The 25312-nt window shown below is 48.4% G+C and overlaps 1 protein-coding gene across 1 annotated transcript in view; it reads left to right on the forward strand.

Annotated features, from left to right (window-relative positions):
• Positions 1-4908: 4908 nt before the first annotated feature.
• LOC115381963 (protein NLRC3-like) overlaps positions 4909-25312 on the forward strand; it is a gene marked incomplete at its 5' end in the record, with an annotated part of 36538 nt that continues 16134 nt past the window's right edge. The window contains 6 exons of the mRNA XM_030083610.1: positions 4909-4935; positions 5068-5275; positions 7617-9420; positions 11012-11185; positions 13091-13264; positions 13348-13521. Of these exons, the coding sequence (XP_029939470.1) occupies positions 4909-4935; positions 5068-5275; positions 7617-9420; positions 11012-11185; positions 13091-13264; positions 13348-13521 (2561 nt within the window). The remainder of the gene's footprint in view (positions 4936-5067; positions 5276-7616; positions 9421-11011; positions 11186-13090; positions 13265-13347; positions 13522-25312) is intronic.

The following is a 25312-nucleotide window of genomic DNA, read 5'->3' on the forward strand; positions in this document are numbered from 1 at the left end:
ATGTGGTGGGGGCGTTGACCTGGCCCGTTATGGAGCGGGTGCAGGAGGCATTGGTGGGTGAGCCGGATCCTGGGGGAGGTCCAGCCAATAGGACGTATGTTCCATCCAAGGTCCGTGGTGAGGTGTTACACTGGCTTCACTCATCCAAACTCACCTGTCATCCCGGGGTCAGGAGAAAGTTGTTCCATCTGCGCCGCGGATTTTGGTGACCTGGTATGTGGAGGGACGTCAAGGATTACATCCGTGCCTGTCCTCAGCGTTCTGCGGGGAAGTCTTCGTCTACCCCTCCCTCTGGTCTGTTACAGCCTCTGCCTGAACCCGGACGCCCCTGGTCTCACATCGCTCTGGACTTCGTCATGGGGCTTCCCCCCTCCAGGGGTCATACCTGCATCCTGACTATCGTGGACCAGTTCTCCAAGTCGGTCCATCTGGTCCCATTGCCGAAACTGCCTTCAGTGCGCAGGACGGCTGATCTCCTCACGCTCCATGTCATCAGGCTCCATGGTGTCCCTGTTGACATCGTCTCGGATCGGGGACCTCAGTTCACCTCGCAGGTGTGGCGGGCTTTCTGTGAGGGGTTGGGGGCTTCCGTCAGTCTTTCCTCTGGGTATCACCTGCAGTCTAATGGCCAGACTGAGCGCGCCAATCAGGCCATGGAGACCGTCCTGCGCTGCGTGACGATTTCCATTCCTGCGCTGTGGAGTGGCCTGCTTCCTTGGGTGGAGTACTCCCTCAATACGTCGGTGTCGGCAGCCACGGGTCAGTCCCCGTTCGAGGTGGGTCTGGGGTACAACCCCCCGCTGCTGCCCCTGCTGAAGAGGGAGGTTGCTGTCTCCTCGGTGGGACGGCACATCCGCCGATGCCAACGGGTCTGGCGCCTCACCAGGGCCGCCCTTCGCCGGTCTTTGGAGGAAAATGCCAGGTGGGCAGATCGGAGGCGTGCTCCAGCTCCAGACTATCAGGTGGGACAACAGGTCATGCTGTCGACTCGCAACATCCCCATTAAGTCGGATTCCCGGAAGCTGATGCCTCGGTTCATCTGTCCATTCTCCATCTCCCGGGTCATCAACAAGTCTGCGGTCAGGCTGTCCCTTCCCCCATCTTTGCGAATCCATCCCACATTTCACGTGTCCCAGGTGAAGCCCCATCACTCCAGTAACCTCTGTCCCTCTCCTGCTGATCCTCCTCCTCCTAGGTGGATCGATGGAGGGCTCACCTACACGGTGCGCCGGATATTGGATGTCCGACGTCGGGGCAGGGGCTTCCAGTACCTGACTGACTGGTAGGGGTATGGACCAGAGGAACGGCAGTGGGTTCCACGTTCCCGCATCCTGGATGGGGAGCTGGTGGCTCAGTTTCACCGGGACCATCCCGAGAAGCCTGGTGGTCCGCCAGGGGGCGTCCCTTGAGGGAGGGGTACTGTCAGGATTCTGCTCTGGCAGGCTAGGGGGCAGTCCCAGTCTCCCTGGGTCCTGCTGATTTCTCATTGCAGTCAGCTGGGGGCTGCCACCCTGCCTGCCTATTTAAGCCTCTCCCAGTCACCTGGTGCGTGCCGGATCGTTATCCTCTCTGGTCTGCCGTGCTGCTGCAGAAGCGCTCTCCTGCCCAGCACATCTCAGTGAGGGATTACGCCTCGACCTCGCTACGCCTCGACCTCACCTCGCCACGCCACGCCTCGACCTCGCCACGCCACCCCACAACCTTGCCACGACCTCACCTGAAGCCAACCTGTGGCACTGCAGCCAGGCTGCAGTCCTAGTGACTCTCTGCACCGAATAAATCGTTGCACACCTCATCCTGTCTCCGTCTCTGCACTTGGGTCTAACGGCACTCCCACCATGACAACAACATGAGTCAGCCTCATTATTTGTAATATCAGGGTTAAATTAACGGACCTATAACCTGTTCAGACCTCAGCCGGTGTCCGTTCATCCAGGTGACGCTGCTCACCGCTGCCGTGAACAGCGTCCTCCAGACAGCGTTTTTCTATTGTCCTTTAATTTCAGTTTTTATTCTTCTAAAGAGCTCCTCCTGATTTACCTCCACCTCAGACCCGAGAGGATCCATTTCCAGCTCCAAAACTTTCTTTTTTCGCCAAAATCGCTCCTTTTCTGTGTTTGACCTCAGTGGACGCGGCTTCGGAACTATGAATATTTCAGGGCGTAACATTGTTAATGAAGATCAAATTCAGCCACCCTATTGATCAACACCCGATGAATCAAACGCTGAGATCGGTGAGGTACGGAAGTTTCTGTAATGCCATGCAGCCCCGTAGTATGATGAGCTCACCGCTCAGATATACACCCGTTTCAAAGATCGTTTCATAAATGAGGGCCTTGGTGTTTTAAGCTATTATGAATCATATTTGATGATGAATTGTAAAATTATTATGTAACACACACACATTTTAAATGGCCTCGGCAGACTTCAAATGAGCTATTTTAATCATGATTAATCGCCATTAACACCAGGATTGGGGTGCGATTAATCACGATTAAGAAATTTAATCGTTGCCCAGCTCTAGTTTTAATGTTGTTCAGCTCTGAAACTCCTTGAACCTTGACCACAGCCACTCCACCGTCTCCACCCTGTTTCATCTCAGAGACATGAAGAGGACACTGCCGGCCCAGCAGGAAGTCCATCAATCACTGACTTGTTGAGGAGTGCTGCCAAACAGATCACGTTGCCTGGCCTTAGTTCAGATGGATTGTGACGCTCTGCGGGTGTGTCAGAGCTGAGCTTGGACTCTTGGACTGCCACTTGTCAGGGTGAGACGGCGTCCTCACATCAAGCAGAGGCAGACAGAAGGACTGAGGAGGGACGGAGAGCAGCTTCTTCTCTCCAAAAGTGTCTGGAAGAAGATGTGAAGAGAGTTGATCAGGTGAGAATCTCTGTCAGCTACAACAAAGCTTTCACAACGCTGTGTTGGACTGGATTTGACTGTGTGGCTGCTGGCTGTGTGTGTGTGTGTGTGTGTGTGTGTGTGTGTCTGTCCAGCCTACATTATGGACACCTGTTGTTCTAGTGGAGACACACATCAGGAACAGCCTTCAGATGTGTGTGTTTCTCTGTACTGTCACTGCGGAGGTCCTGATGAGGGAAATTATATATTTTAAAGTATGTGTGTGTGTCTGTTTGTCAGGCTGGGACTGGTCTGGTTCAGAAGGTGTGTCAGAGTCAAACAACATTAAATATTGACAGGAATTTATGATTATGATTATGATGATGATTTTTGATCTTTACTGACATGCGCACACACTCACACTCAAACCGTTGTGAAGGTGGCCTCAGGCTTGGTGGTGCCGCCTCCCGCCCAGTGTACTGTTCTGGATTGATGCCAAACAGATCTGATCATGCAGATCAAAGTTCATCAGATACACATCTGATTTGATCCGTATATATTGCAGACATGTCACTATAAACGCTGAGAGTGTGTTCCAATGCTATGTTTGGTCCTCCCAGTCTTTCCTATGGACATGACCTTCAGGCCACGTGACTGCCGTCTCTCTGCTGCAGTTAGGAACATGGTGGACATCTCTTCTATTTTCAGTGGAAAGCGCTGTATTTCAAGAGAGTTTGAAGACTTATATATTCGTTTTGACGAGTTTTCTAGCGACAAATGTCCACTTTATTCCCATATTCTCCAGTCAGTCGATGAACACGAACTGTAATATATTTGATTTACCATCTGTTCATTCAGCTTGATGAGCAGCATTGTGGGTAGGTGGCTGCTATGGACGCATTTGAAGTTGGAACGAAGTTGATTTGCGTCACGGACTGTTTGTGATTTAAGTCCAACAGTTCTTGATTTTATAGCTCCCAGAGGCCTCGCAGTTCAAGTTTCAGGTCTGTATCTGCTGTGGAGGTCAAATGAGAGCAATAGAGCAGCAGAGGTCAAAGGTCACAGCAGGTTTCTTGTCTCAGCGAAGCCTCAGATGTGGGAGTAGAGAGAAAGACAGCTGTGGAGGACGACACCCAGACTCCTGACCTGAGGGGAGGGGGGCACTGAGGGAGAGACTCTCAGCTTTGGCAGCAATGAGGAAGTGACAGAGTCCCTGAGCTTCCCAACCAAAGAAAAATGGGAACCAGAAGACAGCTTATATGTCCATCTTTCTTGTTTTCTCATTCACTCAAAGCAAAATGTGTCTTTCTTTTGTAGAATGAGTCAGAAGAAAACATCAGGATCACCTGGCCCTGGCCCTGGCCCTGGCCCTGGATCCAGCGTTGCCTTCACAAAGACTGATTGTTCCAAACACGCTCTGGATCCCAGAGGATCTCCTTCCTCAGAGTCTCAGTAGGTTTTCTTTCATCTGCTGTGGTGTATTTTCTGTCATTCTTCACTAAATGATTCACTGAACATGAACAAAGTTCTGACTCAGACAATCATCAAAGTCCATCTGAAAGTCCCAGTTCTTCTCTTTCTTCTCCAATGTTCCTCCATTTTTCCAGTCAGTCTGTTCCTGATGTTGTGTTTGTTTTCAGCTCTGACTCTGGGTTTCCATCCAGCTGTGTGTCCCTGAAGAGTGGCCGGTCTATGGATAAATCCATTAGCTTTGAATCACTACCAGGACCTGCTGATGAGTGGTGAGAATCAGTGTTTGTGTCAGGATTCATCTTCACAGCACACACACACACACACACACACACGTTCATGTTGTAATTCAGATCTTAATGTGTTGTAGGATGAGTCCTGGACCTGGAACCAGCTGTGTGTCCCTGAAGAGTGACGGGTCTATGGATAAATTCATTAGCTTTGAATCACTACCAGGACCTGCTGATGAGGGGTGAGAATCAGTGTTTGTGTCAGGATTCATCATCATAACAGCAGCTTGAACAAAGGCAACGTGTTTCTGCAGCGTCAGCCAGCAGAGCTCCCAGGTTCTCCCTGGAGGCTCCGCCCTTCAGCATCAAACACATCTGGACTCCATCTTTATGGTGAGAACAAGTGTCTAACCGTAGCGTTATCGGTCGTCCTCTTGGAAACACGAACAGTTGCCACAGTTGTAACAACGGTGGATTTACACTCACATCTCCATCTGTCTAACTCCAGATGTTTCTCTGTTCCAGATGCTGGAGGACAACATGGTGGCTTTCATGAAGAAGGAGCTGAAGAAGATGAAGAAGCTCCTGAGTCCAGATTACCCAGCATGCTCAGAGAGTGAGAGAGAAGATGAGGATGAAGAGCAGAGGAGCAGCAGAGAGTCATTAGTGAGGATGACTCTGGACTTCCTGAGGAGGATGAAGCAGGAGGAGCTGGCTGAGCGTCTGAGGAGCAGTAAGAGGATTTAATCTCACCAAACACTGAAATGTTTTCAGCTCCAGCAGAAACAGAGTCGGGGATGGTCTGAGCCTGCAAGATAAACTCAGCAAAACATGATTTTTGGGGTCCTCCACTCAGTTGCTAACAGTTCCTTTTCTAATTTGCTGTTGCAAATACACTCTTTATGCTGCGTTCACACCGCCAAATGATTTCCGTGTTTTTGCGTCTAAATATAATTGAAAAAAATGGGGAATGCAAGTTCAACTGGCAACGAAACGCGACCCTCAAAACGTGTTTTTAATTGCAACTTTGTTTTTTGGCCTCAACTCTGTTTTGGTTGCAAAGCTTTTTTGATTGATTGAATAATAAAGAAACAAAATTATCTCCATAGCAGTAGAAGCAGAAGAAGCTTCCAGGTGGTATGGACCATTTCCCCAGAATTTAGAGACCAGTGACTTTAAGTGCCTTTTTGAATGATGCCAATGCTACAGACCATCCCTCCTGCTCCTCCAGCCTGCACAAGCTCATGCTGCATACCTGTGTGTGCACGTCGCTGTTTCCAAGCACTTGGCATGGCTCAGACTAGTTCTAAGTATGAGGTGAAATCAGAGCAACACTGATACCAAATACATACACTCACCGGCCACTATATTATTAGCCTGAGGGGGTCCGGTTTGGTAGCTACAGGATGTCGTCTTTGCTTTTTGCAGATTATTTTGTCCTGTTGGCTTCATGGAACCTGGACCATCATGCACTGGAGATGGTCGCAGCCGACTGTGAAGCGACAGGGATGAGCAGGCCCACCGACAGTGGGGGACAAACGGGTCTGTTGTCCTGGGCCCAGGTTTGGGGGGGTGGCCCAGAATTAAAAGTGGGGGGGCCCATCCAGCACCCTACTCATGGCTGGTGATGCAACATGTAGGCACTGCGCTGCATCACACTGCTCTGCACCTCCCCTGCCCCTCGGTCTGCATGCAGAAACCGCGCCGCAGCGCTTTGCTACCCCCAGCTCTGCTACTGCCCCCCCCGGTCCGACGATTGCGACTAGGCCCATCACATTATCTTGTCCCTGGCCCTGGCAAGGATGTCAGCTGGCCTGGGGATGAGGATCAGCACCTCCAAATCGGAGGCCATGGTCCTCGACCAGAAGAAGGTGGCTTGCCCTCTCCAGGTCGGTGGAGAGCCTGTGGCCCAAGTGGAGGAGTTTAAGTATCTTGGGGTCTTGTTCACAGTGGGGGACGGATGGAAGTGAGATTGGCAGGCGGATCGGTGCAGCATCTGCAGTGATGCAGTCGTTGTATCGGTCCATTGTGGTGAAGAAGGAGCTGAGCTGAAAGGCGAAGTTCTTGATTTACCGGTCAATCTACGTTCCCACCCTCACCTATGGTCATGAGCTTTGGGTCATGACCGAAAGGACAAGATTCCGGATACAAGTGGCTGAAATGAGTTTCCTCCGTAGGGGGGCTGGACTCCCTTAGAGACAGGGGGAGGAGCTCAGTCACCAGGGAGGAGCTGGGAGTAGAGCCGCTTCTCCTCCACATTGAGAGGAGCAGCTGTGGAGGCTCGCGCACCTCTTTAGGATGCCTCCTGGACGCCTCCCTGGAGAGGAGTTCTGGGCATGTCCCACCGGGAGGAGACCCCGGGGAAGACCCAGGACATGCTGGAGAGACTATGTCTCTCGGCTGGCCTGGGAACGCCTTGGAATCCTCCTAGAAGAGCTGGAGGAAGAGTCTGGAGACAGGGAAGCCTGGGCATCTCTGCTTAGACTGCTGCCACTGAGACCCGGTTCTGGATAAGCTTTAGAAAATGAACGAATGGATGGATGGATTCATCTGTGAACACTGGACATATCATCAGCTCGACGATGCTGTGTGTTTAAATTCCAGTAAAATGCAGACTTTGAGCCATTTAGACCGTCATGAGACAGGTTAGTTTTACCTTACTGATGATGTGTTGTTGCAATAGCAATTCTGCTTTTGATCGTCGCTTTTTGATCCTTCGATGTCGGCTCTTCCTATCATTGTGAAGCAGAATTGACCAAGTGTTTGATTGTTCACCCACTAATAGGGAACGCGCACTGGGATTAGACCGTCGTGAGACACGTTAGTTTTACCCTACTGATGATGTGTTGTTGCAATAGTAATCCTGCTCTGCAAATGCAATGAAAGAAACACAGATGTCTCAGAGGTCCCCCGTTAAATCCAGTAATGAGCGAATAGTACATAACACACTTCTCTATCTCTCCAAAAAAAAAAAAAAAAAAAACCACACACAGATAAAGTATATCTCTATCTCTCTATCTTAATCTTCACTGTCAAATCCATTCAACTCATCTATGCTTTCTTCTTCTTTTCAGGAACTTCTGCTGCAGTCTGCCAACAGAAGCTGAAACGTGGCCTGAAGAAGAGGTTCCAGTGTGTGTTTGAAGGAGTCTCTAAAGCAGGAGAGTCCACCTTCCTGAACCAGATCTACACAGAGCTCCACATCACAGAGGGAGGGGCTGCAGAGGTCAACCAGGAACATGAGGTCAGACAGATTGAAGCAGCATCCAGGACAGCAGACAGAGCGGAAACAAGCATCAGACCAGGAGACATCTTTAAAGCCTCACCTGGAAGATCTCAGCCAATCAGAGCAGTGCTGACAAAGGGAGTGGCTGGCATTGGGAAAACAGTCCTGACTCAGAAGTTCACTCTGGACTGGGCTGAAGACGAAGACAACCAGGACGTCCACTTCACATTTCCATTCACCTTCAGAGAGCTGAATGTGCTGAAGGAGAAGAAGTTCAGTTTGGTGGGACTTGTTCATCACTTCTTCAAGGAAACCAAAGAAGCAGGAATCTGCAGCTTTGAAGACTTCCAGGTGGTCTTCATCTTGGACGGTCTGGATGAGTGTCGACTCCCTCTGGACTTCCAGCACACTGAGTTCCTGACTGAAGTGACAGAGTCCACCTCAGTGGATGTTCTGCTGACAAACCTCATCAGGGGAAAACTGCTTCCCTCTGCTCGCCTCTGGATCACCACACGACCTGCAGCAGCCAATAAGATCCCTGCTGACTGTGTGGACAGGGTGACAGAGGTCCGAGGGTTCACCGACCCCCAGAAGGAGGAGTACTTCAGGAGGAGGTTCAGAGAGGAGGAGCAGGCCAGCAGGATCATCTCCCACATCAAGACCTCCCGAAGCCTCCACATCATGTGCCACATCCCGGTCTTCTGCTGGATCACTGCTACAGTTCTGGAGAAGGTGTTGAAGAGCAGAGAGGGAGGAGAGCTGCCCAAGACCCTGACCCAGATGTACATCCACCACCTGGTGGTCCAGGCCAAAGTCAAGACGGTCAAGTATGATGGAGGAGCTGCCACAGATCCACACTGGAGTCCAGAGAGCAGGGAGATGATGGAGGCTCTGGGAAAACTGGCTTTTGAGGAGCTGCAGAAAGGAAACCTGATCTTCTATGAACCCGACCTGACAGAGTGTGGCATCGATCTCAGAGCAGCCTCAGTGTACTCAGGAATGTTCACACAGATCTTTAGAGAGGAGAGCGGCCTGTACCAGGACAAGGTGTTCTGCTTCATCCATCTGAGCCTTCAGGAGTTTCTGGCTGCTCTTCATGTCCATCAGACCTTCATCAAGTCTGGAATCAACCTTCTGGAAGAACAACAGCAAACCTCCAATTGGTCTAAAGTGTTAAAGCAGAAACCTAATCTCCACCTTCTCCATCAGAGAGCAGTGGACGAGGCCTTGAAGAGTCCAAATGGACACCTGGACTTGTTCCTCCGTTTCCTCCTGGGTCTTTCACTGCCGACCAATCAGAGTCTCCTTCGAGGTCTGCTGAAACAGAGAGGAAGTAGCTCACAGTCCAATCAGGAAACAGTGCAGTACATCAAGAAGAAGCTGAGTGAGAGTCTGTCTGCAGAGAGAAGCATCAATCTGTTCCACTGTCTGAATGAACTGAATGATGGTTCTCTGGTGGAGGAGATCCAACAGTCCCTGAGATCAGGAAGTCTCTCCACAGACAAACTGTCTCCTGCTGAGTGGTCAGCTCTGGTCTTCATCTTACTGTCATCAGAAGAAGATCTGAAGGAGTTTGACCTGAAGAAATACTCTGGTTCAGAGGAGGCTCTTCTGAAGCTGCTGCCAGTGGTCAAAGCCTCCAACAAAGCTCTGTACGTATTCATGACCAAATATGGACCTAAGTATGGGCTCAGTATTACTGTTTTGCTGGCACATAAAAAAAGTCTGCTCACAAAGCAAGATTTTCATTTGTGAAAGAGAAAAAGTTCCTTTTCAAACATCCTGTTTATAGATGAAAAGTACAAAACAGCTTTTAAGACTCAGAATTGCTGTTGGGAATTTTGTCTTCATCTATAAACCTCTCTGTGACAAGATGTTAATAAATTAAACAGTTCAATCAGGAAGTAGATGGTGTTCTTCTACCCCCTGGAGACTCTTAACAACATGAGTTTTTTTTTTTTTTTTTTTTTTTTTTTTAAAGGAAAATGAGTGTCAAGAATATTTGTTTGTTGTTTACAGTAGCCTACAGAACCAGTACAGGATGCTCAAAAATGGTATTTAATGAGTAGGACTATTGGGTCACTACACCTCCATCCTTCCAGGAAAGAAGAGAAAATAACATCAGGGGTGATGAGTTTTCCAGATAGCACAGACATTATACTTCTGACTCAGACACTGGAGATTATAACAGGAGGGGTCTTTATGTTTGGATGGGTGCAGGGAAACCCTGCAGGGAAAGTTGTGGCCGAGAAAGGAGAGAGAGGAAATGACAGAGGAACGGAGCTGGTGAGGAGTGCCAATATGAATGGCCTCTGTTTTGGAGCCTCCATCTCCTCCAGGCAGGAGTCCAGCTGAGGGACAGAGGGTGGGGGTGGAGGAGGGGGTGACCTTGAGGTAGAGTTGAGTTGAGAATACAATTCCACTGCTATGCTGACGACACGACCAAGGGGGAGCATGTAGGTGGTGAAGAGGGTTGGACCGAGGACAGAGCCCTGGGGGACCCCATAGGTGACCGTGTGGGGGCGGGACTTAGCGTCCCCCAGGGCTACGAACTCAGTCCTTTGAGGTATGAGTGAAACCACTGGAGGGCGAAGCCAGAGATACTGATGTCGTGTTGGAGGCAGTGAAGGAGGATGTGGTGATCAACAGTATCAAATGCAGCAGAGAGGTGGAGAAGGATGAGGAGGGAGGTGGAGCCAGGGTCAGAGGTCACCAGGAGGTCATGTTTGACTCTGATGAGAGCTGTCTCTGTGCTGTGAGAGTGGTGGAAACCTGATTGGAATTCCTCGTACATGTTGTTTGATTTGAGATGATTGTGAAGTTGGATGGAAACAATTCTTTCAAAGGTTTTGGAGATGGAGGGAAGGTTGGAGATGGGTCTGTAGTTTGACAGAGGTTCAGGATTGAGAGTGGGTTTTTTGAGGAGGGGCTTGATGATAGCTGTTTTGAGGCTGGTTGGAACAGTACTGGTTTGAAGGGAGAGACTGATAATGTAGAAAACAGATACAAATAAAAATAGTTTTTAAAATCATGCAAATTATTTTCTACACTTTCACAAGTGTGAATTTTTCCGACTTTTTTTTTGTGCAGGAAGGCAAAACACAATGTACAAAATCCAAACTCTGAAATTATCTGCGATCATTAATTTACCTCTGCAAAAAATATTTCAGATTATATTAGACCCATGAAATTCTGTCCATGATGTCCATTGAGGTGGTTTTCATTGTTGTTTATCTTCTTCAGGTTGAGCAGCTGTGGTCTGTCAGAGAGAAGCTGTGGAGCTCTGTCCTCAGTTCTCAGCTCTCAGTCCTCCAGTCTGACACATCTGGACCTGAGTAACAACCATCCAGGAGACTCAGGGGTGGAACTTCTGTCAGCAGCGGTGAAGGATCCACGCTGCTCACTGGAGACTCTCAGGTTCAAACATGATTGTGAAATAATTCCCACCACGCTCTGTTCTCCTCCTCACATCTGTCGAACCTCTCAATGGAACATTGTACCATCTTGACATTTTCTCCACTGTTCCATTTTATATGGAACTTGTCAGCAATGTTTGTGACTGTCAAACCAGATATGAAATCCCTTGTAAATTTGAACAAAATGAAAGTTGGAGAATTTGTGAACTTATGGGAACAATATATGACAGTAATTCCACAAAAAGAGTCGGTTGAAAATATGTCTAACATGAAACTTATGAATCCGACTGTCACGGGTGCAGGTGGAAGAACCCACGTGGGCGCAGGCAGCCAGGTGGAATTCAAGCTAATTTATTTTCAGAAATAGGAAAGCAGGAATACAGGGGTGCAGGAATACAGGGACGCTGAGCTGAGGGCAAGGACACAGAAGCACGCAGACAGACCTACAAAGAGCCGACAAGACACACCAGGGGAGCAGGACCTAAATATGGGCAGACACAGGTGTGGCACATTAGGTGGTAACGAGACAGGCAGGAGAACATGAGGGCAGACAAACACAAAACAGGACCCGAGCGCCCCCAGATGGCTGCAGGGGCACAGGGTGTGACACTGACAATCTAAAATCTTTAAGTATTATTTGAAACTCTTACAAGACTTGAGTGCAGTGGCACATACAAGGGTGTACCCAAAAGAATCTGGAATTTGACTGTAACTTTTTATTTCTGACATTTCAAAATAAAACATCACTTGCGCTTTCAAAATAATCTCCATCCAATAATGCAGCACTCCAGCCGTGTCTCCCACTTCACTAATTCGTCGTCAGACCCGCGCGTAATTGTGCCATTTTTTGCCGGCTGCGATTTTTCTTTCACCTCCTCCACATCTGCAAACCGCTGTCCCTTCAGCTCCTTCTTCAACTTGGGGAACAAGAAAAAGTCACTGGAGGCTACATCTGGCGAATAAGGCGGATGGGAGACGAGACTCATCTTATTCTTCGCCAGAAACTGCGTGACACGCAGCGCCGTGTCCGCTGGCGCTCTGTGGTGGTGGATCAACCGGCTCCACTCCGCCACGACGCTCTGCTTCCTCCTCACATCCTCACGGAGCCGTCTGAGGACTTCCTGTAGTAGTCCTGGTTTACAGTCTGACCTGGAGGGACAGACTCGCTGTGGACGAGACCCTGGACAACCAAGAAGCAGCTCAGCATTGTTTTCACGCTGAGCGGACCTGACGCGCCGACATCTGGCCCTTCTCAAACCCCCGGACCACTCATGGACCTGAGTCTTCCCCAGAGCATCATCCTTGTAGGCTTGCTGCAACAAGCTGAGTGTTTCTGCTGCTGTTTTTCCAAGCACAAGCAGAATTTAATGTTTGCGCTGCTCTGGCTTCCCAGTCAATGTCGCCATTTTGGAAAAAATCACAGACCGCCGCTGCACTCTGTTGCTATAAATGGCGCCTGACAGGCGTCAGTGTCACTCTGGGAGCTCAGATTTCTCACAGATGTACATGAGGCTTACCTGCAGCACATCTGACGGCCAGAAGTCGGAACTCATTATTATTATTGTTTTCTGACCAAATTCCGGTTTCTTTTGGGTACCCCCTCGTACATGGCACTCCTGCCTCACAGAAAGAAGAGTTCAAACACCAGCCAGAGCCTGGTGTCCTGTGTGGTTTGCATGTTCTCCCTGTATGTGATGGCCTTCATTCCAAAGTACAAAAACATGCATGTGAGGCTAATTTGTGACAATAACTTGCCTGTGTGTGTGTGTGTGTGAGAGAGAGAGAGAGAGAGAGAAAGAGAGAGAGAGAGAGAGAGAGAGAGAGAGAGAGAGAGAGAGAGAGAGAGAGAGAGAGAGAGAGTCCAGGAGAAACATTGATCTGGTTTTCACTGTTGGTTCTTCTTCAGGTTGAGCAGCTGTGGTCTGTCAGAGAGAAGCTGTGGAGCTCTGTCCTCAGTTCTCAGCTCTCAGTCCTCCAGTCTGACACATCTGGACCTGAGTAACAACGAGCTGCAGGACTCTGGAGTGAAGCTACTGTCTCTTGGACTGGAGAGTCCTCAGTGTAAACTGGAAGCTCTCAGGTCTGGATCCAGCTGCTGCTTGATCATGTGGAGGATCTTCCTTCTTCCTTCTTGACTTGATGCAGCCATGTTTGTGTCTCCAGTCTGTCAGGGTGTCTGGTCTCAGAGGAAGGCTGTGCTTCTCTGGTCTCAGCTGTGAGATCCAAGTCCTCCCATCTGAGAGAGCTGGACCTGAGCTACAACCATCCAGGAGACTCAGGAGTGAAGGAGCTGTCAGCGGCAATGAAGGATCCACATTGCTCACTGGAGACTCTCAGGTATGGACACACAACAGGAGCTCCTGGGCTTGTGCCTTGACCAATGCCCTGTCTTCCTGTCTGACTCTCTCTCTCCCTGCAGGGTGGACCATGGTGGACAGCAGAGGCTCAAACCTGGTGTGAGGAAGTGTAAGTTGGACTCATCACTGTCCGTTTGTCTTTCAATCAAAGCTTTGGAGTCTTTCAAAATTACTGACAAGAGAAGCCTGACAAAAAGTGTCCCCATCAAACTTTCTCTCCATCAACAACATGTCAGGAAGTCCACAAACAACAAATCCATCACATGTGTCACATCAGGACTGAACTCTTTTTCTCTCCATCAGATTTCTCTCCACTTCAACTGGATGAAAACTCAATGAGCAGAAAGCTCAAACTGTCCAACAACAACAGGAAGGTGACACATGAGTGGGGAGAGCAGCCGTATCCTGATCATCCAGACAGATTTGATGTCTTTCCTCAGCTGCTGAGTAGAAATGTTCTGAGTGTTCGATGTTACTGGGAGGTCGAGTGGAGCGGAGGTGTTTATATATCAGTGAGTTACAGAGGAATCAGAAGGAAAGGAGGCAGTGATGAGAGTAGGTTTGGAGGGAATGATCAGTCCTGGAGTCTGTGGTGCTCTGGTTTCGGTTACTCTGTCTCGCACAATAACAGAGACACACCCATCCCCTCCTCCTCCTCCTACTCCAGGTCTGGTAGAGTAGCAGTGTATGTGGACTGTCCTGCTGGCTCTCTGTCCTTCTTCAGAGTCTCCTCTGACTCTCTGATCCACCTCCACACCTTCAACACCACATTCACTCAACCTCTATATGCTGGATTCAACCTCTGGTTCCCTGGTTCTTCAGTGAGTCTGTGTCCTCTGTAGGAAGGACGTCTCTGTCTCTGACAGCAGGGAGGAGGAGGGGCCTATCAGAAGGTGGGAGGAGTTTAGCTCCACTAAAGATGTGATCTCTTCTTTGTTCCATCTGGTGTTTGTTGTAGTTTCATTGTTGTGGTGTTTCTCGAAATGTTCCATCACAAAGTAACAAAAGTAAATCATTGACAACACTGTAAAAAAAAGTCATATAACAGTATTTTATTGTTTATTTAACAACTTTTTTCTGTGTTATCAAAACGCCAATTAATTCACAAAAAGAAACTGTGATTTTACATGTCAAATGTAATATAACAAGAAATCCCTGCAACCGTGAAAAAACACAATATTCCTGTTCTTTTACAAAGAAATCCAATTAGAAATATGGATATTTATGGTTAAAATATGTTAACAACTGTATCGTAATTTCACAAATATTTTTAAATTATTTACGGAAAAAATTTGTGAAATTAAACTTCACAACTCAAAAAAAATCATTACAATCATTAAAATTATATGTAATTATTAAAATCACATAGGAGCTAATGGGGAAAGTACACCTCTCACTCATCCCTGAAGTGAGTTTTCTTTTTTTAAAACATTCAGCCAGATCCGCATGGTGGCTTAGAGGTTGGCGCTCTTGCCCCTCGTTTAGACGGTCGCGGATTCAAGTCCCGGTCCTGGCTCCCCAGCTACCTCCCATGATCCAAAACACACAGGTCATGTTGCCCCTAGTTGTTTTCTGTATTACCTGTTTTTAAAGATGAATCACATTCAATAATTTTATTATTTTGTAACATTAAATGTTAAACAACTGTAAATTCAGGCAAAATCTTGTTAAAATTACAAGCACAAACTGTATTTTTAGTACGGAAAAAACTATATTTTTACGAGAAACTAATCTTCTGTTATTTTATGGTATATTTCTGGTGCCCCAGCTGCCGAAAAATTCCCGTTTTTTTAAGGTTTTTTTGTTTACAGTGAACTCAAACACTCTTTCTCACTCTCACTTGTTATTTTTAGAATTTTTAAAAAAAAATTTCTGTCTTGTAGAGACACATACAGTTCTAAAATCACTGCAAAGCAAAATCACTCCCCTCCCAAACAACAATGCACAGCTATAACCAGGGGTGCACAGAAGCGGTGCGCTGGTGCGCATGCACTTCCAAATAATAAAATGCGCACCTGATCAAATATTGGAACGCTCATTTGCGGACCAAGAAAACCACTGGTTTAAGTGAGAAAGCAGATACTGCACGAGCATTTTTATTTTTCAGCGCTTTAAACACCATTATATTTTGTGAAAGTTACAAGGTTTCAGACATTCTGTTGCACGGCTTCTCTTCGTTTTCAGTTGAAACTAAAGCAGGCTATGTAACGCTGTCCAAATATGCCTCGATTTTGTTCTTCCTGTAGGGAGGCGTGGGGAGAAAAAAAATGTATTTAAAAATGTGAGGACCAAACAACAACCCAAGGTTCTCCCCTGAGAACTAGACAAAAGTATTAAAATATTATACAAAATACATATACATATACAAATTACAAAAATATTATAATTTGTTTTTTGTTATATTTTTTTACTATTATGGAAATGCATTATGTTTATGGTGTAGCTGCCATGGAGAGGTATTTGTTTTGTTGTTTTGTTGTATTGTTTTTTGGGGTTTTTTTTGTGATGTGTTGTGATTTCAATTAATTCTGTTTTGGGAACTGAATAATTTAATTACCTGTTCAATGGTGAAGAGCCTGTGAGGGCCTTGAGGCGGCAGAGTATTTTTGTGTTGAGTTACCAATTTGGTTTGGGATCAAAGAGTCTTTGGTTGGTGTTGTATTTTTGTTTTTTTTCTTCTTTCTGCAATCAGATCATTTTCCAATACAATTTTGTTTAATAAATTTGAGAGTTTTTTTGCAAAGAAGCTGGCGTGATTCATGTTTAAGGGGCTAACACAACTAAACAAAAGGGGAAAAGATTAAGACTCAGACGTTGAAGAAGCGCTACACAGGTTCTTCAAAACAACAACAACAACAACAGCAACAAAACAAAAAACAAAAGCAAAAAACACAAAAAATGAAAACAGGTTTTTGGTCTGGTCATACAGTGGTCCAAGGTCATACTGGTATGTATAATAATGATGGTCTCAGTCTTTCAAGCAGAGTAGGGATGGGAAAACGAGAGTGCCGCAAAGAGAGAGAGAGAGGGAGAGAGGAAAAAAAAACAAAAAGCAAATATGTAGATAAATACAATGACACTGTAGCAATGTTGCAGTGGTGCAAGATTAAATTAATAAACAGAGGATTACATCTGCACAAAGCGGGATCCTACTCTTGACACTCACACTTTTTTAAATTTATGTGAGGATCTTTTAAATGTACACCATTTTTTTTTCCATTTCTAAATTATTAAGGATCTCTTTAACCCACATTGTGTGAGAAAGGGGTGATGTTGACTTCCACCTCAGAAGAATGAGACGTCGGGCCGCCGCTTTCGCAAGCTCCTTCTAAGAAGAGCCACTGAGCACTTTGTTTTACTGTTTTCACTCATTTCACATGCATTTTTTTATGTGAAATTGACAGCATTTTGTCATTCATTTAAAATGTTTTCAGGGCAATACATTCTAAATATCTTCAGTGACATATCGTGGTGTATCGTGGATGACATCTGTTGCAATATATCGATTATCGGGCCACAACCCGGACCCCGTGTTTGCGGGGGAGCTGTCTGAGGTTGGTCATGGCTGCAGCCAGACCCCCAAACGAACTGCCAAACCCACCAAGAAATCCAAAAACATTATGAAACAAATAAATGTGCTGTGATTAATAAAATACAGTGAATGTATTGTAACCTGTCATTTATTTAACTGAGCCGCCAGGCCTCTAGGGGGCAACATTGTTTCAGCTGTGGTGCTTTGACAGGAAGTTCTGATATTAGCAGCAGAAAGCTAATGCTTTTCCTCAGACTACCATTTGTTTCAAGCCCATTGAGTGGCAAAATAAGTAAGTAAACATGTTATTGAAGTAAGAATCTGTCTTGGAATGTTGTAGTCTGTGTGCAGTGTTTCTGACTTCCATTCTGTTTTTATATTTGTGTTATCCTGGTGGATTTGGGACTTTGGGGCTATCCAAGTGTGATTTGTGTTAATGTTGATGCAACTTTATACTGTACCAGTCTGATTTATGTGTTTCTGTTTTCGTTTGTACATTTCAGTTTCGCACTTTTTTGTATTAAATCCATCCATCACAACAACCGGCCTGTTCCTTGGAGGATGCAATGCAAACGAGAGTTTAGCTGGCTGTGAACCCCAGTATAGGACAGGAGTCACACTGGGTGTAGCAATACAGTGAAAGTGACATTAACAACTTAAACAAATGGAAAAACTCTTATTGCTGGCTGAATAACACTGTGAGGAGCGTGAACAAGCCCAACCTGTCCTGCTCCAGTCCCACACTGCGCTCCAGCTGAGCCTCAAAAAAACACACATGCACTTTTAAAGGTGAAACGCGGTCCATCCCTTATTATTTGCCATATTGAACTCGGCCGGATTATCCGAAAAATCAGGAGGAAAAGGCTGGTATAAGGCACAAACTGAAATAAGGAGCACAAATATGACAAAAAATTAAAATGAAGCTTAAGTCGAGTGTTTGGCCAGTGCACCGTTTCTCCCTCTGGGCTTTCTTCAGCTGCTGAAAACATGCAAAATAAAGTAAATTTCCCTTCAACACACAATCTGGCTTAATAAAGGTAAGTATGAGGCACAGTTTGGCGTGAATGAATGTATCCTGTCTGCTCTGTCTGAGAGTCAGAGATAGAAGGAAGTTTGAGGAAGTGTGCCTCAGAAGAAACTGCCATTTTTCATCGCTTCTGCTAATGAGTGGTGTGTGTGTGTGTGTGTGTGTGTGTGTGTGTGTGTGTGTGTGTGTGTGTGTGTGTGTGTGTGTAAGAGTGCGTGCGTGCGTGTGTGCATGTGTGCGTGTGTGTGTGTTGGAGGTGTGGCAATCATCTTGGTAAAGACTTGGTATTTTAAGTTATTGTAAATCATAATCGATGAATTGTAAAATTATGCTTCTTGCAAAATTCTTCCAAAAGCAAAAACAAATCCCTGTCCCCGGCTCGGGGCATATAGAGTATTTTCTAATTCATTTTTGTGTTTTGCACATAATGCGATTAATCACAATTAATCGCAGAAAACTTATGTGATTAATCGCCATTAAGAAATTTAATCTTTAAAAGCCCAGCACTACTTTTGATGTTGTTCAGCTCTCACGCTCCTTGAACCTTGACCACAGCCACTCCACCCGCTCAGAGACATGAAGAGGCCACTGCCGGCCCAGCAGGAAGTCCATCAATCATTGACTTGTTGAGGAGTGCTGCCAAACAGATCACGTTGCCTGGCCTTAGTTCAGATGGACTGTGACGCTCTGCGGGCATGTCAGAGCTGAGCTTGGACTCTTGGACTGGGAGTTATCAGGGTGAGACGGCGTCCTCACATCAAGCAGAGACACACAGAAGGACTGAGCAGGGACGGATAGCAGTGTCTTCTCTCCAGAAGTGTCTGGAAGAAGCTGTGAAGAGAGTTGATCAGGTGAGAATCTCTGTCCGTTCACAACAAAGCTTTCACAACGCTGTTGGACTGGATTTGACTGTGTGGCTGCTGGCTGTGTGTGTGTGTGTCGGTCCAGCCTACATTATGGACACCTGTCGTTCTAGTGGAGACACACATCAGGAACAGCCTTCAGATGTGTGTGCTTCTCAGGCTGAGGCTGGTCTGGTTCAGAAGGTTTATCACAGTTGAACAACTTTAAATATTAAAAGGAATTTATGAACATGATGAATCTTTATCTTTACCCACATGCGCACAGACTCACACTCAAACCGTTGTGAAGGTGGCCTCAGGCTTGGTGGTACCGCCGCCCACCCAGTGTACTGTTCAGGGAGGAATGTCTGGATCAATGCCAAACAGGTCTGATCATGTTCATCAGAGACACATTTGATTTGATCTGTATATATCGTACACATGTCATGATAAACGCTGAGAGAGTGTTCCAATGCTACGTTTGATCATCCCAGTCTTTCCTATGGGCATGATCTTCAGGCCATGTGACTGCCGTCTCTCACAACAACATCACAACATCATCTGCAAAAAGCAGAGATGAAATCCTGTGGTCTCCGAACCACACCCTCTCTGGCCCCTGGCTGCACCTAGAAATTCTGTCCATAAAGATTATAAACAGAACCGATGACAAAGGGCAGCCCTGCCGGAGTCCAACATGCACCGGGAACAGGTCTGACTTACTGCCGGCAATGCGGACCAGACTCCTACTCCGGTCATACAGAGACTGGACGGTCCTTAACAAGGGGCCCTGGACTCCATATTCCTGAAGCACCCCCCACAAGACACCACGAGGGACGCCTTCTCCAAATCCACAAAACACATGTGAAGTGGTTGGGCGAACTCCCATGAATCCTCGAGCCCCTATGGAGGGTCTAGAGCTGGTCCACTGTTCCACGACCAGGACGAAAACCACATTGTTCCTCCTATATCCGAGGTTTGGCTATCGGTCAGATCCTCCTCTCCAGTACCCTGGAATAGATTTTCCCAGGGAGGCTGAGGAGTGTAATCCCCCTATAGTTGGAGCACACCCTCCGGTCCTCCTTTTTAAACAGGGGGACCACCACCCCGGTCTGCCAATCCAGAGGCACTGTCACGACCGCCAAGCGATGTTGCAGAGATGTGTCAATCAAGACAGTCCCTGCACATTCAGAAACTTCAGGTACTCGGGGTGAATCTCGTCCACCCCCGGTGTCTTGCCACCGAGAAGCTTACCGACCACCAAGGTGACTTCAGCTTGCGTGATGGACGAGTCCACCTCTGAGACCTCAGCCTCTGCTTCCTCCACGGAAGATGTGGTGCTGGGACTGAGGAGGTCCTCGAAGTATTTCTTCCACCGTCCAACAATATCCCCAGTTGAGGTCAGCAGCTCCCCACCTCCACTGTAAACAGTGTTGGCGGAGATCTGCTTTCCTCTCCTGAGGCGCCGGACGGTGTGCCAGAATTTCTTCGAGGCTGACCGATAGTCCTCCTCCATGGCCTCCCCGAACTCCTCCCAGAGCTTAGTTTTTGTCTCCACAACCACTCGGGCTGCAGTTTGCTTGGCCTGCTGGTACCTGTCAGCTGCTTCTGGAGTCCCACGAGCCAACAAGACTCGATAGGACTCCTTCTTCAGCTTGACGTCACCCCTTACTTCCAGTGTCCACCACCGGGTTTGGGGGTTGCCACCACGACAGGCACCGGAGACCTTATGACCAAAGTTCCAAGCAGCTGCTTCAACAATGGAGGTGGAGAAAATGGTCCACTTGAACTCAATGTCCCCAACCTCCCTCGGGACATGAAAGAAGTTCTCCCGGAGGTGGGAGTTGAAAACCCTGCTGACAGAGGGTTCCACCAGACGTTCCCAGCAGACCCTCACAACACGTTTGGGTCTGCCAAGTCTGTCCGGTTTCCTCCTCCACCAGAGAATCCAACTCACCACCAGGTGGTGATCGGTCGACAGCTCTGCCCCTCTCTTCACCCGAGTGTCCAAAACACGCGGCCGGAGGTCAGATGACACGACAACAAAGTCGATCATCGACCTCCGACCTAGGGTGTCCTGGTGCCAAGTGCACTTATGGACCCCCCTGTGCTCGAACATGGTGTTCGTTATGGACAAACTGTGACTAGCACAGAAGTCCAATAACAAAACTCCACTCGGGTTCACATCAGGGAGGCCGTGCGGTCCAATCACCCCCTTCCAGGTCTCAGGTCTCACTGTCGCTGCCCACGTAAGCCGAGACAACAGTGAGGCACCTGTCCCCGACCCGGAGAACCAGGGACCAGACCCTCTGGTTCACTGTGGTGAAATCCAACGCATGGTGGCTGAGCTGTGGGGCTATGAGCAAACCCACACCAGCCCGCCGCCTCTCACTGCTGTATCTCTCGACCTCCCTCACGAACTCAGGCTGCTCCCCCCCCCCCAAATGTGGTGACATTCCATGTCCCTATAGCTCGTCTCTGTGTCTGAGAATCGGGTCGCCGGGCATCCTGCCGTCAGCTGCCACCCAGTCCACATTGCACCCGGCCCCTACGGTTCCCTCGGCAGGTGGTGGGTCCACCGGAGGGTGGGTCCACCGGAGGGTGGGTCCACCGGAGGGTTGGCCCACATCGCCCCTTCGGGCTGAGCCCAGCCGGGCCCTGTGGGCAAAGGCCTGGCCACCAGTCGCTTGCAAGCCCCAACCCCAGGCCTGGCTCCAGGGTGGGGCCCCAGCTGCGCCATACCGGGCGACGTCACGGACCTCAATTGTAGCTTCATCATAGGAGCGTTTGACCTGCTCTTCGTCTGGCCCGTCACTCAGGACCTGTTTGCCATGGGAAACCCTACCAGGGGCATAAAGCCCCGGACAACATAGCTCCTGGGGTCACGCTCGCGCTCAAACTCCCCCACCACTTTAAAGTGGCAGGTCAGGAGGGAAGTTGTTTTTGTTGTTGTTTTGTTGTTGTTGTTTTTTTTTATCTCACTCACTCAAAGCAAAATGTGTTTTTCTTTTGTAGAATGAGTAATCACAAAACATCAGACTCACCTGGCCCTGGCCCTGGCCCTCGCCCTGGCCCTGGACCTGGCCCTGGATCAGGACCTGGCCCTGGATCCAGCATTGCATCCACAAAGACTGATTGTTCCAAACATGCTCTAGATTCCAGCGGATCTCCTTCCTCGGAGTCTCAGTAGGTTTTCTTTCATCTGCTGATGTGTATTTTCTGTCATTCTTCACTAAATGATTCACTGAACATGAACAAAGTTAGTTCTGACTCAGAGAATCATCAAAGTCCATCTGAAAGTCCCAGTTCTTCTCTTTCTTCTCCAATATTCCTCCTTTTTGCCAGTCAGTCTGTTCTTGATGTTGTGTTTTTCAGCTCCGACTCTGGGCTTCCATCCAGCTGTGTGTCCCTGAACAGTGGCCGGTCTTTGGGGAAATTCATTGGCTTTAAATCAGGACCAGGATCTGCCGATGAGGGGTGAGGATCAGTGTTTGTGTCAGGATTCATCGTCAGAACAGCAGCTTGAACAAAGTCAACGTGTTTCTGCAGCGTCAGCCAGCAGAGCTCCCAGGTTCTCAGTGGAGGCTCCGCCCCTCAGCATCAAACACATCTGGACTCCATCTTTATGGTGCAAGTCTCCAACCATTATCGGTCGTCCTCTTGGAAACACTGACAGTCTCCAGAGTAGTAACAACGGTGGATTTATTCTCACATCTCCATCTGTCTAACTCCAGATGTTTCTCTGTTCCAGATGCTGGAGGGCAACATGGTGGCTTTCATGAAGGAGGAGCTGAAGAAGATGAAGAAGCTCCTGAGTCCAGGTTACCCAGAATGCTCAGAGAGTGAGAGAGAGGATGAGGATGAGGATGAAGAGCAGAGGAACAGCAGAAAGTCATTTCTGAGGATCACACTGGACTTCCTGAGGAGGATGAAGCAGGAGGAGCTGGCTGAGCGTCTGAGGAGCAGTAAGAGGATTTGATCTCGCCAAACACTGAAATGTTTTCAGCTCCAGCAGAAACAGAGTCGGGGATGGTCTGAGCCTGCAAGATAAACTCAGCAAACATGATTTTTGGGGTCCTCCACTCTGTTGCTAACAGTTCCTTTTCTAATTTGTTGTTGCTGTGGCGGAAGCACACAGAAACACAATTGATTACTCAATCAGCTGCACCTGCATACAGTGAGGGCAGGTGAGGACAGAGGGGGGGGGGGCAAGAGGCTGAAGATACGGAGGTGAACCTCGCCAGCGGGGGCCAGAGGCTGAAGTCTTATGTGGGAGGCACGCAGCTTCAGAGATTCACGGCCCGCTGGGCCAAGTGATGATCGGCTCCTTCTGTCAGGGGTGCAGGTGGAAGAACCCACGCGCAGGCAGCCAGGTGGAGTTCAAACTCATTTATTTTCAAGAACAGGAATACAGGAACGCTGGATAAAGGAACGCTGAGCTGAACTGAGCCGACATGCAGGCAACGATGCAGAAGCACACAGAGAGACCCACAAGGAGCCAACAAGACACACCAGGGGAGCAGGACTTAAATAGAGGGAAAGACAGGTGCAACACATTAAGGTGGTAACGGGGTAGGAGCAGACAGAAACAGGAGGGGCAGGGCCAGCACAAGAGACAATCCCCCCCCCCCGCCCACATGGCCGCAGGGTTTTAAGGCATGACAGGACCTGTTCCCGGTGCATGTTGGACTCCAGCAGGGCTGCCCTTTGTCACCAGTTCTGTTCATAATCTTTAAGGAGAGAATTTCAAGGTGCAGCCAGGAGCTGGAGGAGGTCCAGTTTGGTAGCCACAGGATGTCGTCTTTGCTTTTTGCAGATGATGTTGTCCTGTTGGCTTCATGGAACCTGGACCATCATGCACTGGGGCTGTTCGCAGCCGATTGTGAAGCGACAGGGATGAGTAGACCCGCCGACAGCGGGGGACAAACTGCTGTCCCGGACCCATGGTTGGGGGTGGGTCCAGAAATAAAGGTGGGGGGGCCCATCCAGCACCCCACTCACGGCTCCCGATGCAGCATGCAGAAACCACGCCGCATGACTCCGCTACCCCCAGCTCCACCCCGCCCCCCCCAAATAAGCGGTGAAAAATGGATGGATGGATGGATGGATGGATGGATTTGTCTGTAAACACTGGGGAAAATCATCAGCTCTACTATGCTATGTGTGTATATTTCAGCAAAACGCAGACTTTGGACCATTTCATTTCAAATGCAATGAAAGAAACATAGACGTCATGGGGTAATTCACAAATTACCAGAAGTCCATCGGTAATTCCAGTAATGAGCGAATAGTACAATAACACACTGTCAAATCCATTCAACTCACCCATGCTTTCTTCTTCTTTTCAGGAACTTCTGCTGGAGTCTGCCAACAGAAGCTGAAACGTGGCCTGAAGAAGAGGTTCCAGTGTGTGTTTGAAGGAGTCTCTAAAGCAGGAGAGTCCACCTTCCTGAACCAGATCTACACAGAGCTCCACATCACAGAGGGAGGGGCTGCAGAGGTCAACCAGGAACATGAGGTCAGACAGATTGAAGCAGCATCCAGAACAGCAGACAGAGCAGAAACAAGCATCAGACCAGGAGACATCTTTAACGCCCCACCTGGAAGATCTAAACCAATCAGAGCAGTGCTGACAAAGGGAGTGGCTGGCATTGGGAAAACAGTCCTGACTCAGAAGTTCACTCTGGACTGGGCTGAAGACAAAGACAACCAGGACATCCACTTCATATTTCCATTCACCTTCAGAGAGCTGAATGTGCTGAAGGAGAAGAAGTTCAGCTTGGTGGGACTTGTTCATCACTTCTTCAAGGAAACAGAAGAAGCAGGACTCTGCAACTTTGAAGACTTCCAGGTGGTCTTCATCTTTGATGGTCTGGATGAGTGTCGACTCCCTCTGGACTTCCAGCACACTAATTTCCTGACTGACATTAGAAAGTCCACCTCAGTGGATGTTCTGCTGATAAGCCTCATCAGGGGGAAACTGCTTCCCTCTGCTCGCCTCTGGATCACCACACGACCTGCAGCAGCCAATCAGATCCCTGCTGACTGTGTGGACAGGGTGACAGAGGTCCGAGGGTTCACTGACCCCCAGAAGGAGGAGTACTTCAGGAGGAGGTTCAGAGAGGAGGAGCAGGCCAGCAGGATCATCTCCCACATCAAGACCTCCCGAAGCCTCCACATCATGTGCCACATCCCGGTCTTCTGCTGGATCACTGCTACAGTTCTGGAGGAGGAGCTGAAGAGCAGAGAGGGAGGAGAGCTGCCCAAGACCCTGACTCAGATGTACATCCACCACCTGGTGGTCCAGGCCAAAGTCAAGAAGGTCAAGTATGATGGAGGAGCTGCCACAGATCCACACTGGAGTCCAGAGAGC

The sequence above is a fragment of the Salarias fasciatus genome, chromosome 23 (genome assembly GCF_902148845.1).
Source record: "Salarias fasciatus chromosome 23, fSalaFa1.1, whole genome shotgun sequence".
NCBI lineage: Eukaryota > Metazoa > Chordata > Actinopteri > Blenniiformes > Blenniidae > Salarias > Salarias fasciatus.